The 16,939-nt window shown below is 38.8% G+C and overlaps 1 protein-coding gene across 2 annotated transcripts in view; it reads left to right on the top strand.

Annotated features, from left to right (window-relative positions):
• The window catches only part of cdh18a (cadherin 18, type 2a), a 135,336-nt gene that overhangs the window by 101,705 nt on the left and 16,692 nt on the right, over window positions 1-16,939 (top strand). For both annotated transcript variants that reach the window (XM_053487031.1, XM_053487029.1), the window contains exons 4-8: window positions 537-656; window positions 13,624-13,791; window positions 13,940-14,127; window positions 14,853-15,106; window positions 16,342-16,478. In XM_053487031.1, coding sequence (XP_053343006.1) covers window positions 537-656; window positions 13,624-13,791; window positions 13,940-14,127; window positions 14,853-15,106; window positions 16,342-16,478 — 867 coding nt within the window. The remainder of the gene's footprint in view (window positions 1-536; window positions 657-13,623; window positions 13,792-13,939; window positions 14,128-14,852; window positions 15,107-16,341; window positions 16,479-16,939) is intronic.

Here is a 16,939-nt window from a genome sequence, read left to right as displayed (position 1 = left end):
AGAAACTTTTTATAATGAAACTTGCGTTAATGCGTTAATATCGACAGCACTAGTTTAGATCCATTAAAAATTCCATCCATCCATCAGGGAACTGCAGTCTACACCATTTGTCTTTAGACTGTAAAGGGAAACCCACCAAACACAGGAAAACAGTGGTGATTGTAAACCAGTTGGCTGGTCAGAAGGTCAGGGGTTCCACCTCCAGCTCCACCTAATTGGGCCCTTGAGCCACACCACACTGTTGGGCCCTTGAGCAAGGGCCTTAACCCTATCTGTTTCAGGTCAGACTGCTGAATCATGGCTGTCCCTGTGCTCTGACCCCCAGCTCACTGAGAAAGGTGTTCAGTAAAGTATTTGTGACACATAAAGACTTAACATGCAAACTCCACACACATACAGTAAACTGGAGGCGAGACTCAAACTGAAACTTCTATAGAAACTGAGCAAGAATTGTAAGAAGTCCTCCTAATCAAACTCTTAAGTAGTTACATGGTACTACTTCCCCTAAACCACATTTTCCTTTTTCTTCCACACAGGAACATCAGTTATCCAGATCACTGCCACGGATGCCGATGACCCCACGTACGGCAACAGCGCCAGGATAGTGTACAGCGTCCTGCAGGGGCAGGCGTATTTCAGCATCGACCCCAAAACTGGTGAGCGCAATCAGTGCATGGATTCCCTTCCACCTGATGGTGCTGTCTGTATTCATTCCTCCACAGGGAGACAATAAGGTCTTTTTCATAGAGTCCTTTCATAAATCACTGATACAAACTGTTGTATAGAGGCTTTAAGGTTATCACCGGCTGCTGGAGGGGCAAATCCGCCACTTGTCTATATTCTCTACAGACACTAGAAATGTTTTCACAAAGAGATAAAGAATAAAAAAGTGTCTACTGTAATGGGGTCTAGTGTCGACATCTGAACATAAGTGCCAGCTTGGTACTGCTCAAAAACTCTGATTTACACGTGAATAGTCTCGAGCAGCATGCGGTAACCACATAATAATCATTAAAATTATTTATGAAGTGTTAGATTTAAATTTCTGACTATTTTATCATGAAAAATTCTTGGTAATACAGTCAATAAGTACATGCTTAATATTTACAAAGGTCTGGAGCGGTAGCTTTACAGTATATAAAGATATATTTTCCTGTTAGTTTGGTTGTTTTATTAAATCCCCAAATTCGCCAGTTTTGGTTCATTTGTGTGCAATAGATACAAAATTGTTTTCATGTTTTACTTTTATTTATTTATGGGCACAATTTACTAAAACGAGTAAATGAACTTGAAGAAATTACCCATTCTGTTGGTCACTGATTTTAGCTAGCACACAAAAACGATACATTTTATACGATAACACTTTTTTAAATGCGGTATTTACATTTTGCGGAATCGAGGTAGCGGGATTGCCATCGTGAGATTGCCAGTATAAGGGGGTGGGGCTTTCAGAAGGGGGCGTAATTTAAATGAAAGAGCTTGAAACACTTTTGCAACCATCAGGCAAGCATGATTCACATTTCAACTCGCTCATCCGCTGTTTTTTTTCTTCTCATTTTTGAGTGATGACTTGTAGCAGCGTGATGTGACATTAAACATTTAAATCTTTCGTTTCCGTGCAAACTTGGTAAAGGTTGGCTTCTTAACCACACAATACTATGACCAACCATAATAATAAACCCCAAAAGCTTTTACCTCGTATCCGTGAGTCGATTGTTGGAAATGTTTGATAAGGCAATAAGCAGACGCCTGGCGCTCATCATAAAAGTCGGTTTCTGTGTTTTCTCCAGCTGGAAAGTAATCAGCGAGTGAGTCAGTCCACTGCAGCAGACCCTTAAGACCAGAGCGTCAGGGAGCCCATTAAACAAGCTTCTTATTGTGCCGGTTATTGTGCCGGCCTCTGCAGACTATAATTGACGGCCTCTCTTATTGTGGAGTGCCTTTCAGCCTTCCTGTTCTGCTCTTCGAAAGAAATAAGAAGAGCCTCTGAGTGGTCCCCTCCCTCCCACTAGCAGAATGCGTCTTTTGTTGCCTTGTCTTTGTGAGCAAAGCATCCCGGTAAATGTCTGTATAGCCCTTTGAGTGCATAAAGCAGACAGCTTGCATATGTGTGTGTGTGTGTGTGTGTGTGTGCAAAGGCAGCAATAGGTGGTTCATAGAAGGCGAGAGAGAGAGAGAGAGAGAGAGAGAGAGAAAGAAATATTATGTTCGGCGAGACAGAACTAGCATCGATTATATGTTGAACTGGACTTGAACCTGGCCGTAAAGGTCCGTTATATAAAATTCCAGTGATATTTCAGGGAGAATGATATCGCTCTCTGCTGTGAGCCACCCAAAACCAATGACCGTTTCAAGCTACTGCGATAGAAAATGCTTAACGTCGGGCATAAAGGTTATGAGCGTGTTACATAAATGTATTTTTCGCCCACTGTTTAAGTAGGCTTTTCCAGGCACGTTCAAATAAAGTGAACCAAATATAACTAGAAGATGGCAGGCCAGAAGGTCTTTCTATTATATTATCTCATTTATGAAAGTGTAACTCCTATTATAATACTATAACTCTTTTTGAAAAAGAATAATATGTATTTTGCATCAGGATGAATGAGACTGAGACAACGCAAAGCCTTCTGTCTTACAGTAAAAACTACTGTAGTCGTTTCTACGAGCTGTATTATGATAGATTGTTATGTTCTGTAGTACACTAGATATCTTCGCTAAGTAATAATGCCTACAAGGGATGAAATCAAAATAGGCATGTGGAATGTTGGCGCAAAAAGTGCTTCCACCAATATATATGTAATGATCACATGGAAAACGTTTGGCCACATATTAAATATATATAATTTCCTTAAATGTAGAATTTTTAATAGGAAGAGCAGCTTCGAAATAATTTCTGTAGACCTCAGGCTTCCTCCCCTTGTGATTTTATTGTAATAAATATAAATATCGCTTCATTTGATATTATATGATGTGATGCTTTTTACGATACAATACAAAATACACTACAGTTTGTTGTAGTCGATGCAGAATCATATGTGACCTACTTTGTTCTGAATCATGACTTATGGTGATGATGTACAAAAAAGATTATTTCATAATTAAGTATCATAGTTAAATAACTTGCGTATAATTAAATAACAGATAAGTTTTGCCCTATGGCCAATAGAGGGCAGTAGGTGAAATATATCCAATTTTTTTTTATTTTGGAAAAAATCATTAATAATTCATTCGTTTCTTCAGCAGAATTGAGAAAGGTTTAATCATAAACATTGTTTTTAAAGCACTTTCATGGACACTATCAAAGCTGCACTTCCTGTAAAACAGACTCGCACTGGCTATATCTCAGGAACCGCACAAATCACCCAAAATGTGACTTAATGTCTGATTCGACGTGATGGATTACAGATATTCATATAAAGATTTATAACAGTACAGACTTTCTCCACATTTTGGTGCATTGGATATCAATATCCCGAGCTGATTCAGGGATTTTTCACTTTGAATGCAAAATCTTTCATGCTGCAAAGTACACATTTCTCATCAGTCTTATGCCCAGTGAGTGTATGGATTTCCACCTGATCGATAATTCTCAGCCATCAGAAATCACTATGTATACACATACACACAGGACACTTTATTAGATATACCTGTTCAACTGCTCATTAATGTAAATATCTAATGAGCCAGTCACATGGCAACAGCTCAATGTATTTAGGCATGTACTGTAGGTGTGGTCTGAACGATCTGCTGAAGTACAAACGGAGCATCAGAACGGGAAAGAAAGGTGATTTAATGGCTTTGACTTGTAGCAGGAGTATTTCCCAAACTGCTGATCTACTGGGATTTTTACACACAACCATCTCTAGGGTTTATAGACAATGGTCTGAAGAAGAGAAAATACCCAGTTCTAAAATAAAATTTTATTTATATAGCGTTTTTAACATTGTTTATTGTCTCAAAGCAGCTTCACAAAATTAATAGAAGATTACGAAAATGTATAGGAAAAAGTAAAAATGTGTATAGATCATAGTGATCTGATTGTCCCTGATAAGCAAGCCAAGGGCGAGGGCGAAGGTGGCAAGGAAAAACTCCCTGGGATGGCAATAGGGAGAAACCTTGAGAGGAACCAGACTCAACAGGGAACCCATCCTCATCTGGGTCATAACAGATCACAAGGTTTGATCTGCAGTCATACTGTGTGTTAGACAGCTGGAAGTTCAATATAACAGAAGATGTCTAAGTTAACATGGAGTCCAGTTCATTTCGGCACCAGCATGGCACCAGGATAAGTCAGACGAGGGCAGAGGAGGTTGCTGGGAGCTCGGGGGCAGCGTATGTAGCTCCAAACCATCAAAAAGCAGAATCCAGCTAGACTTGGTCCTTCTCTGGCTAAAGAGATGTGTCTTAGGTCTGCTTCTGAACTGGGAGACTGTGTCTGAGCCCCGAACACTGTCATAAAGGCTATTCCAAAGCTTAGGAGCTAAATATGAAAATGCTCTCCCCCCCTTTTGTGGACTTTAATATTAGAAATAGAAGTCCAGAGTTTTGTGATCTTAAGGAGCGTGGCGGATTATAGCGTATCAGAAGACTGGTTAGGTATGTGGGAGCTAAACCATTTAAAGCCTTGTATGTAAGTAGTACTATTTTGTAATTAATTCTAAACTGAACAGGTAGCCAGTGCAGGGATGATAATATTGGGGTTATATGATCATATTTACTGGATCTGGTGAGAACCCTGGTGGCTGCATTTGGGACTAACTGAAGCTTGTTTATTGAGGATGCAGGACAACCACCTAGTAATGCATTACAATAGTCCAGTCTGGAGGTCATGAATGCATGAACTAGCTTTTCTGCATCAGATACGGATAAGATGCCCCTAAGTTTGGCGATATTTCTAAGATGGAAAAAGGCTGTTTTTGTGATATTGGAAATATGATTTTCAAGGGACAAATTACTGTCTAATATTACACCCAGCTCTTTTATCGTCGAGCTGTTAGTAATAGTACATCCTTCTAACTGCAAGCTCAATTGTGAGTGCTGTTGTGTACTGGTTTTTGGACCAATAAGTAATATTATTGTCTTGGCACTGGTGGCTCAGTGGTAGGTGTTTCGCCTGCAATGCAGAAGGCCTGGGTTCGATTCCCAGCCACTGGATGCAGTGCCGGCCCCAAGCCCGGATAAAATGGGAGGGTTGCGTCAGGAAGGGCATCCGGCGTAAAACCTGTGCCAAGTTGTAGTTCGGACTGGATATTCCGCTGTGGCGACACCTTGCCGGGAGCAGCGAAAGTCCAACGACAACAAGTAACATTACTGTCTTATCTGAATTCAGTTAAAGAAAATTATCGGTCATCCAATTTTTCATATTTTGGACACACTTGGTTAATCTGAACAACTTGGATATTTCATCTAGTTTTGATGAGACGTACAGTATCACTGGGTATCATCAGCATAACAGTGGAAACTAATCCCATGTCTTCTAATGATGTTAAGCATAAAAAAAGAAGTTTGGAAAAACACTGCCTGGTTTGATGAGTCTCAATTTTTGCTGCGACATTCTGATTATCCGGTCAGAATTTGGCGTAAGCAACATGAAAGCATGGATCCATCCTGCCTTGTATCAGCAGGTTAGACTGGTGGTGATGGTATAATGGTAGTTCCAATTAAGCATGGTTTGAGTGCCACAGGCTACCTGAGTATTGTTCCTGACCGTGTCCATCACCAAATGATCACAGGATAATGCGCCGTGCCACAAAGCTAAAAACATCTCACATTGGTTTCTTGAACTTGACAGTGAGGTCACTGCACTCACACGCCCTCCACAATCACATGATCTCACTCCAATAGAGCAGCTTTGGGACCTAGTGAAGGTTTGGGAGATTCTCATCATGTTTTCCTCTCAAAATGGAGCAAAATCTCTTAAGGAATGTTTCCAACACCTTGTTAGATCTATGACGTGAAGAATTAAGGCGGTTCTGAAGCCAAAAGTGCTCTGACCCAGTACTAGCAAGGTGTACCTAATGATGTGGACAATGAGTGTAGAATATATACAAATCTGAGCATATACAGTTTGTTGTGTTGCATATAAATAGTTTCACAGAAATGCATGTATAAAAATCCTCTGCTTGTGCCGTGCATTCCCACAGAAACCTATTAGGCTGTCATGGCGCAGGAGACGGGAGCTGTGGTGGCTTCCTAGGAGCGAGTAATCCCCTCGAGATACTTTTATCCCTGTGCTGTTGTATCCCTCGGGCTACGGATATCACATATCTGCAGAGTTTAACAGGTAGAGGTCATGATCTAAGCTGATAGAGGTTGATGTGTCATATTTGCAGGGTTAGACATGGCTAAGCAGGGAGTGTGATGGTTCAGTGGAGCGGCGTGTGCTTTGGTGTTCTAGCATGAGATTGTGTGAACCATATTCGGGATAAAAATAGGATGATTAAAAAAAAAAAAAAGGCACAGTCCTGATCCAGGCTCATCCTCGTTTCACTCCGTGTTCTTTAAGAATTAAATTAGACGAAAACAAACAGTCAAACTCAGTCAGGCGTTCATAGTGACATGTTTTAGTCATTACTCAATATTTTATTACAGGAAAATATCTTTATCTGATAAACATGTTATGACAAAAAATAACATCTTGCTACTACAAAAAAAAATGTTTTGTTATGATGACCGAGTGTCAGATTATTATGCCTTATAGGTACAAACCCTTATACGTACTGCAAGAAAACATGTTGCTATTTAAAGCGAGATCTCGTCCAGACAGGAAAGAGTCACTTTTATTTTATTTTTATTTTTTTTACCAGAAAACAGCTTGAAAGAAATCAGCTTGTTATTATAAGTCTTATTTCTATTATAATGTCTTATTTCTTAGATAAAAACATTTTGTTATTGAAATAAAACAACATGAAAACTTCAAAAATTTGGCTTCCCAAATTGCCCACAGTGCGTGAGAGAGTGTGTGTGTGTGTGTGTGTGTGTGTGTGCGTGCCCTGCGATGGATTGGCACCCTGTCCAAGCTGTACCCTGCCTCCTGCCCTAGGTCTCCTGGGCTCCTGTATACAGGACAAAGCGGTGTAGACGATGAGTGATTGAGTGAGATTATTATAAGAAAAATCATCTTATTGTAAGAAAACAGCTAATTAGGATAAAAATAACTTATTACCAAAAATTTGTCTTGTTATTAGAAAATGCCTTATTACTTGAGTAAAAATAGTAAAAAAAAATTTATTAGGAAAAAGTATATTATTATGTGAACGGATTAACAGATTTTTTTTTTTTTACAAGTATATTTCAGAAAAGGTTATTACAAAAAAAAGTTTGTTACCAAAAATATGGTTTATTATGAGAAAATTGTTTATTACAAGAAAATGGTTTATGGTAAGGAAATAGTTTAGTAAATAATAATAATAATAATAATAATAATAATAATAATAATAATATGTTTATTTTATATAGCACCCTCCAAAAACTCAAGGTCGCTTTAAAATAACAAAAATATAGGAAAACAGTTTAATTTGAAAAGTTCATTACAAAAAAATTATGACAAAAATCATATTTGACAAAAATTTTATGATAAAAAAAATTGTCCACTACAAGAAAACAGCTTATTATACTGTAAATAGTAAAAATATATGTCTTATTATTGCATAAAAATTATCTTGTTATTATCAGAAAACCTTTTATTGCTATAAGTAGTTTTTGTGCTACTAGAAAAAATCTTACAAAAAAAGCTTCGTATTACTAAAATAACAAAAAATTTATGAGGAAAAAATCTTAATTATTATAAGAAGAAATGTTCATATGAGAAAACCTTATTGCGAGATCTCTTAATATAAATAAAAGCATCTGGTTCCTGTTGGGAAAAAAATTGTCATTTTAATTAGAAAACATCTTGTTAGTGTGAGATTAACATTTCTAAAGAAAAAAAAATCTCATGAATACAAGAGAAGCATTTCGTCTTGATAAGAAAAACATGCCGAGCAATGGGCTAAAATGTATATTCTAAAGTAAACAGATTAGAGACTGGATTAAACATTTAAAGACCGGATGAAGTAACGCTGTTCTTCTACACCAAGCGTGTTTTCATTTGGACGTTTCTGTGTGTTAGTTTTATGAGAGGTGTGTTACGTTCCATCAGGCTCTGAGCGTCTTGATTCACTCATCCATTGCTTGTCAGAGCTCAGTTTATATTAATCTAATGATGGATCATTTTCCTTTGCGTCTGAGCCAATGAGAGCCGCTGACTCCGCCCCCCGTCTCCCCCGAGCGGCGGTGTTGTTAGCTAACCCACCTTGACAGCGTCGTACAGGCTGCTGATACTAACTGAGAGCTTTTCAGAAACAGTCCAATGCTTCCATGCTCCTCTACTAAACACGGGAGAAGTTCTCTCCCTGCTCCACCTCGCTGTCCGACCCTATTTTCTCTTTCCGTTCTCTGCCCGTAGCGAAAACGCCCAGGGACAGTTTAACGTTTACGTTTTCCTTTTTTTACGCTCAGTGGTGCGCTGAAATCCAGCGAGCTGACAGGTGGGATCTGTTAAAGATGCGTGAGGTGGAGTGTGTGTGGTGTTCACCGGGGCTGAACACCAGTACATGTTTGCATGTTTATTCGCTCTGGCGACTGTTGGGAGATGTTTTAAAACCGTTTTTTGTTTTTTATTAAAATTAGCATTTTGTGTTGACATTTGCATTAGACATTTAAAAAAAAAAAACACAGCAGGCAATGATAAATATAGTAAATGTTTAAACATTTTCTTATTTGTTTATTCATTTACTTGTTAATTCCATGACTTAATTATTTTTAATTGTATTTGATTTTAAATTTATTTTGCTTCCAATAAAATAAAATAAAAAATGTAAGCATATAAATGTACGCAAACAAAAAATAAGTCTGTCGTATTTACTAACCATTGAGTGCTAGCAAGCTCATATATATATTAACACATCTCTATATTACACGTAATGCTAGTGTGTAGGACTATATATATATATATACACTACCGTTCAAAAGTTTTAGAACACTTTCTAACTCCATGATGGTTCCTGATTTTTATTTCTTTCTACATTGTAAAGGAATGCTGAAGGCGTCCAGAAAATGCATTAATCTCCTTTGAACAGTTGATGGTCAGATGTGTCTGCTACCTCTGCTCTGTAAAGACTTCATAACGCCTCTAATCTAAGGTGCTGTTAATTGGTCATTTTTCAGGCTGATAACTCTAAATGAACTCCTCGTCTGTGGCAGAGGTAGGTTTTGGTCTCGCCCTCCTGGGACGGCCTTCATGAGAGACAGTTTCATTATGGTTGCTTTGACTATATTATTTTTTATTTTTTATTTTTTTCCAAACTATGAAATAACGCATACTGTATGGTATTAGGTAATTAAGTAACAGCAACCAGCAGTTGTTATTTTAAGACATTAAAGATCATGTTTTTTTACAAGAACAGTATTGTGTCGAGTGCGTTTGCAAAACCCATCAAGCTCCATGATGAAACTGTCTCTCATGAAGACCTTCCCAGGAAAACAAGACCAAAACTGAGCTCTGCTGCAGAGGAGAAGTTCATTTAGAGTCACCAGCCTCAGAAATCACCAATTAACAACCAGCACCTCAGATTAGAGCCGTTATGAAGCTTTACAGGCCGTAAGTATAAAATAAGTCCCTGGGGTTTAACACTTTAAGAGTTTATTTGAGTCCAACTGGGTGTTAATTTAACATTCCGAGGGTTAATTCAACACTGGGGAATTTGCTGTGTAGCAGACACATCTCAATATTACAGTTACTGTTCAAAGGAGATTATTGCGTATGTTGGATGCATTCAGCATTATTTTACCGTGAAGAAATAAATAAAAATCAGGACAGACCATGGAATTAGAAACGGTGTCCAAACTTTTGACTGGTAGTGAACATGTACTGTATATACACAATCATTGATGTGTTTTTATGCTTTGAAAACAGATCCGTCCCCAAGCGCGCGGTTCCTCTCTGCACCGCCTCATCAGAATTTATGACTCACTTCTTCAATTGATGTTATTGCTGCATTTTAAACATGCAGCCTTCAGAACGTCGGGTTGCATATCGTTCAAGGTTATACAGTCAACTGTAAAATAATAAAAAAAGGAAGGCTGGCTAACCTTGGCCGTGAAACTCGGGTGCCGTAATATATTACAGCGATGCAAGAGGCAGGCGCGGGCTAAATTGAACATGCTTTATGGCTTCGTACAACATCGCTATTTGTCGCAATCTGATTTTCCGCACTTGTCTTTTATCAGGTCGCTACTTAGCCAAAAGATGATATTACAGAAATGGAGATTGTGTTTTACACCACGCTGTAATGCTCTTCGCCAGGAGTTAAAAGCGGAGCCAGAAACTTCCTGTAGCTATTGATCAGCAAGACAGCCAGACGGTTTCGGCTGCCTCGCCGCGCTAATCAGTTTTAGCTTCAAGGCGTTGGTGGACTTAGAACCATAGAAACTTCACGCCACCTTTTTGAGCTTCAGTTCTCTTAAAGATTGGGGCTTTTTTTTTTTTTCAGACCAAAACTTTGTTCTAATAGCTAAAAAAGTTTCCAGCTCGAATAATGTGGCCGAGGTATGGAAGCAGTTCTGTCTATTCTAGCTTATAATATTGTCCATATTAACAGTTAACATTTATATATTTACATATTTAAGATGTCATGTTTACAAACTGAACAACAGGTCAGTCACTTTTATATGACTTTTTAGGCGAATGTTATGACATTAGATTCTTTAGATTCTTCAAAGCTTTTACACATAAAAAAAAAATGAATGCAAATTATGGTCAAAACTAATCATTTTATTCTCCTAGAGGCTACTATTTTGTCGGCGTTAACTGAGCACCCTGAGACTCTTATTGTTTTAGACTTTTTTTCCCAGAATGCACTTCGGTCAGGTGATGGGAGCACTCACCTGAACCGAGGTAGCTCATTAGTTGCTTTATAAATAGCCATAGTTTGAGTTTATCCTTTGTCTTGCATGTTGTGTTGATGAACTGTTGTTGTTTATGATGTTCTGTTCCTTAGGCTTTCCCTCATTATTTTTTGCTATAGTTCCTGTTTTTTGCTGTTTTGGTTAAGTGTTTGTGTTTCCATTTTTAAAAACATCTAAATCTTAACCTTTGCGCTGATGCCTTGTCTGTAACCCCAACACTATCGTGACAGATGTCCCAGATGTACTGTACACTTATGGCTAAAATGCTAACAGATTGCTTGTGATACACTTGCACGTTGATGTATACAGTACTAGACAACTACAAAAATATTAACTTTTTCAATTATTATTATAATTTGTGATTGTAAATAAGATTCAAGACTACAAAGAATTTTGGCTACACCATTTTAAAATTAGATGTGCTGCATAAATAGACAGTTTGACTTGGACTTGAATTTGGTATATTTTATGTATTTTTTAGAGAAAACAATAAATATTTTCGATTTTTTTTTTTTTTTTTTTTTTGCTAGGGCGAAACCAGATAGTTTTATGTCAAACCCGAGGGGAACATTCATACTCCTCGTTTGTTAAAATGGCCTCTGATTACTGCCCAGCTATAAACTTCACACATTTCTGGTGCCATATTGATAGTGGAGTCATAACCATTTGGCCAGAATGACTTATAAAATGACTTTGTGTCTCTCTCTGGACTCATAGGCCTCAAGGACATTTTTCAGAACTATCGAAAGTCATATAGGACAATTACTTTTACTAATGCTCACGTTAACTTTTTTAAGTGTAATGCTTGAAATAGATCTAATTATAAGTTTCCATACTGTAGGTCATGCTGTATTTACATATCAAAGGCTGCACATTGGCATTTATCTCAATGTCAGCTTCTAATGAATAAGATCCTCAGGTATACTGTATAATAAAATGAGCCTAGGCGCTAATCATTACACACACTGCCATGGCTTTAACTGGTAAATTTTGTCCTGTGCCTTGACTGAGGTTGGCTTTTCCTTTGGAGCCACGTTGGTCTAGAGAAGTGTTGATTCCTCGGGGCATGTACAGATGCAATGCGCTAACCCCGACCTGTTTTTCTCTTCACCGTCTCTTTTGCTACTGTATCGCGAAAGTGTGCGTTGGTCTGGGTGTTAGTCAGTAATTGGAGCTGATAAAGTGTGTGTGTGTGGCTTTAAGAGGCTTGAATTCACTGAGGGGTCACAAACTTTTTTTGCCAGGTTTCAGCTCTCGTTCTGTTGCTTAATTAGGAAGTAAACCTCTCACTAAAATGTCAACGTCCAATTAATCTTTTGTTCCCTGCTAATAGAAATGAACACTGGTGATGCTGCGTAATGATGTTTTTGTTAGTGCAGTACTTTAAACCCATAGAGACCCCACGTTTTCAAAATGCACCAGCGGTCAAAGTCCCGTATATGAGCTGACTTAAATCTACAAATTAGTAGAGTTCATGCAGAGCATCAGTCTGAGCTTAAAGCTAAGAGCTGTTTCTGTATTCACTGCAAAGTTTCTCACAAGAAAAACACTAATGACTGCGATATAAAACCAGCAATAAATCCAAAATATATGACATTATGAAATAAATACCCATACGGATTGTCTAATAATAAATTAGACAATCATTCAAGCTAAGGTTAACCAATCTAATTAAATTTAAGAAGACATTTTGACCAATCCTGGCTCTTCCCATAGAACATTTTGATTAACTCTGACTCCTCCCACAGTAGGTTTGACCAGTACTGACCTATCCCATACAATGTTATCACAATTGCACCCAGTCTTAAAACAAAGTTTCTCCAATCCCCACTGCTCCCACAGAAGTTTGATCAATCCCGACAACAAGAGTTTCGACCAATCCCGGCAACAAAACAGATACTAATTCCATTGAAATTTTTACCAACCCCGACTTCTCCCAAGGCAAATTCCCCCGGTCCTGACTGCTCTTACTGAATATGTGATTGATCCTGGTTACTCCCACAAAAACGTTCTATAATCCTGACTACTGACGAAGAAATTTGCCTTTACTTACACAGAATGTTTCCCCAATCCCAACTGCTCCTACAAGAATTCTGAAAGTTCCTACACATACCCACTATGACCAATGCCTAATATTTCCACAAAACATGTTAATAAGAAACTGACCAATCCCATCTGCTCTAAAATGACCAATATGACCAATAATGACTCCTTCTCCAACGGGTTCACACACACTCACAGATTAACAACCCCAACTCCTCTCACAGAATATTTGACCAAACCCAACTTTTCCCATTGTAAATTGGACCAATCTCACCTGCTTCCACTGAATATGTGACCAATTTCATCAATGCCAATACCCCACAGCCAAATATTCACACAAGCTTGATTAAATCCACCTGCTTTCAAAAACAGTATTACTAATCCCTATAACTCGAACAGAACTTTTGACCAATCCCGACTACCACAGAGAGTTTGACCACCAACAATCACTATTATTTCTTTCCAGATGTAGTTGTCTTTTGGTCGTTGTTTTGTTTTTTAGCTTTTTGGTCTTACATTTGTCAGTTATACCTAACAATTTCCTTCCTGCGTTGACGGTCCTGTAGTTCTTCCACCTTTTCAAAAAACGTTTTCTACAAATTCATTGTTTTAATATTTCTCTCATGGTTACAGGTGTCATTAGGACGGCGCTGGCCAACATGGACAGAGAAACCAGAGAAATGTACTCCATCATCATCCAAGCCAAAGACATGGCCGGTTCAGTGGGGGGTCTTTCAGGGTCCACCACCATCAACATCACGCTCACGGACGTCAACGACAATCCACCCAGGTTTCCTCAAAGTGTGTGACACTTGCAGTAATTATTATTATTATTATTATTATTATTATTATTATTATTAATGTAACTATCTATTTAACATTTAGTTTGAAGTACCAGGTTCTGTTTCAAGAGTCAGTGTGTACTTTAAATATCTGTTATCTGCTGCAGAGAACTACCAGCTCTACGTCCCCGAGTCTGCTCAGGTTGGGAAAGCTGTGGGAAAAATCAAAGCCAATGATGAAGACCTTGGAGTCAATGCAGAAATGGAGTACAAGATCACCAACGATGAAGGGGCCACAATGTTTTCCATTTCTGCTGATATTGACAAGAGAGAGGGAGTCATCAGCCTGAAAAAGGTGAGAAAAAGCTGGTTTGAGCTTTAAAACCAGGATTTAAATGTGAACATGTACAATGAATGGCTGCTGTTTATAAGCATAACCAATAGTGAAACAAACTGGCACGGTTCCATCCATCCATCATCTTATGCTGTGTGGGGATTCAAGGGGCCTGGGGTCTACCCTAGAGGACTTGGGGCAGAAATTGGGGGACACCCTAAATTGGGGTGCCAACTCATATGCTGACATACAGTATAAGCTCAGCTGACATTGATTGTCTGCAGACTGTGGGAGGAAACTGAAGGACCTAAAGGAAACCAAACAAGCACAGGGAGAACATAAATACTCTACACAGAAAGAGCAGAACCAATATTTATCCAGTTTCAATTCTTAATAAAAACCGATAAAATAAAATATCGTATTCTTGACTCTTTGTTAAAAGTTCTTGATTATTTTTTAATAACAGCAGCTCTAACAGTAGTGAATGCTAAAATTGCAGTTTTTAATATAAAGTATTAGTGCACTCGTTCTAATATGTTATTGTTTCCATAGTAACAGCTTGTTTAGAATGTGTATAAACATTAGGGATGGGAATCACCAGAGATCACCTGATACGATATAATCATGATACCATGATTTGTATTGTGATTCTATAGGTATCATGATTTTATAAATCTTCCAAAAATATATATATTTTTTTGCAGATTATTTTACAATTCTGAACAAACTTTTTTTCTCCTTTACAGCATCTGGATTACGAGAAGAAAAAGGTGTACACTTTGAGCATCGAGGGTTCGAATACACACCTGGACCCTCGTTTCTCACATCTCGGCCCGTTCAAAGACACCACCACGCTCAAGATCATCGTTGGCGATGTGGACGAGGCTCCAATCTTTCCTGTGGATTATTACATCATGGACGTCTACGAGAACACGCCAGTCGGCACAGACGTCGGCATTGTGACGGCTCAAGACCCCGACAATGCCAGAGGGAAAATCAGGTGACAGCTGGAGAGACTGCATTAAGCAAACTATCAGCTGTGATGCGTGAAATCCACATCCAGGGGATTGTTTTTACATGATTTATCTAGTGACAGGTGACACTGCGATGTTGTGATATTGTCATTTCCTTTGTGTTTTTGTCAGACATTTAGAGCGGCGCATATCAACCATGCAACACCATGCACTGTTTGGCATCCCCCTCCCCCACTGTGTCTAAATTGCTAGCTAATTAGCAAAGCCTCTTGCGAGCCGAAGCGGGCGCCGCTGTCACGCATAAGCGGTTCGACTCTGTAAAGTATCACACAGGGAATGAGCTTTACCTGAATGGGGAGTAAACACAAAAAGAAAAAATAACATCGATCAGAAATAGAGGATGAGAGATTATCTCCTCTGTGCGTGTTTACAATAAGTAATGGCACCCTCATTCACCCCCATGTTTTGTCTGTCTACTGCACTGGAGATTCCTTCTTAAAGTCCTTATAGTGAAATCAATGATTAAACAAGTCTGTTTGTTGGAATGTCTGCAGTCCAACTAGGAACCGTGGAGGCCAATGATGACCACTGTATTTATCCCCATCTGTACAATCATGGTGGGACCTCTGATCAGCATTTCACATGCACATTTACACACTACAGGCAATTTGTAAATGCCAGGTAGCCTTATCTGCAAGTCTTTGGACTGTGGCAGGAAACCGGAGAACGCGGAGGAAACCACCAAGCACTCGGAGAACATGCAAACTCCATGAACACAAACCCAACACGTGAATTGAACCCGGGAACTGGAGGGGCCAGATGGCAGTGCTAACCACTAAGCCTCTGTGCCACCATCTGAAGATTCTAAGAAACAATAATCTATTAAACTAATAATAAGGCTTACAGTTACAGTGTCCGAGTTGCATCAGGCATTTTTTGTTCAGGCAAGGTTATCTAGCTTGCAATTTTTATATAAAAAAAAAATAGTGTGAAAACAGCCTTCATTTTTAAACACGCTTCCACTCCCATCGGAGTGCTGGAACAGGGACTGCATGCTCACTAGGGAATCGCCTCCCGAGTTTTGATGCGGTTTCAGCGCGTTAGCTCTGCCCGCTTATTCAGCACGGCTCATTTAAATATTTAAATATTCCGCACGCTCAGCGACTTCTCTGATGTTTAATGAGCTATCATTATGTTTACTCAGACAAGCACAGACAAATTAGCCATGTGTCTTGGTCTGACGTTGAGTTCTGATCCGCAGGTACTCCATCGACATGAGCGCAGATGGAGAGACGCTTTTCAGCATCGATGAGAACAGTGGCCTCATTAAAACAAAGACGAGTCTGGATCGAGAGGGCACGGTCTGGCACAACATCAATGTCAGTGCTACAGAGGTTGGTAAGTAACTGCATTGTCCGTACTGAGCACTACAGTCTCCACTGAGCTACTCAGTTCTGCTAACTTAATGTCTTTTGTTTTCTATAAGCCACACCCCAAAATGACTATTGACCAATCGTAGCTCAGCGGCTGTTATCAGTAACATCTTTCTGTGTATCTTTATAAATAAAAATGTAATAGTAGTACTTGGTCTCCTGTTTGAGTAGGTGCTAATTAAGACCATGTATGGAAATGCAGTCATTATATGAAAGCAGAAAGAAGGAAGTTGTTAGCATTTATAGTTACATATTTTGTTTGAAGCTCACAGTGGCTATCTTTTCGGATAGGGTTTTTCAGTAGCTAACATTAGCAAGGTAACTAACTGTTACCTGATTTTTGAGAGGAGTTCTACTATTAAAGGTTTAACTAGCCTATATAGTTAACGCTTCAATATTCAAATTCACATCAGAAATCCTGGCAGG

The sequence above is a fragment of the Clarias gariepinus genome, chromosome 25 (genome assembly GCF_024256425.1).
Source record: "Clarias gariepinus isolate MV-2021 ecotype Netherlands chromosome 25, CGAR_prim_01v2, whole genome shotgun sequence".
NCBI classification, from domain to species: Eukaryota; Metazoa; Chordata; class Actinopteri; order Siluriformes; family Clariidae; genus Clarias; species Clarias gariepinus.
Note: the sequence above shows the minus strand (reverse complement) of the source record. Positions and strands in the feature narration are given on the sequence as shown.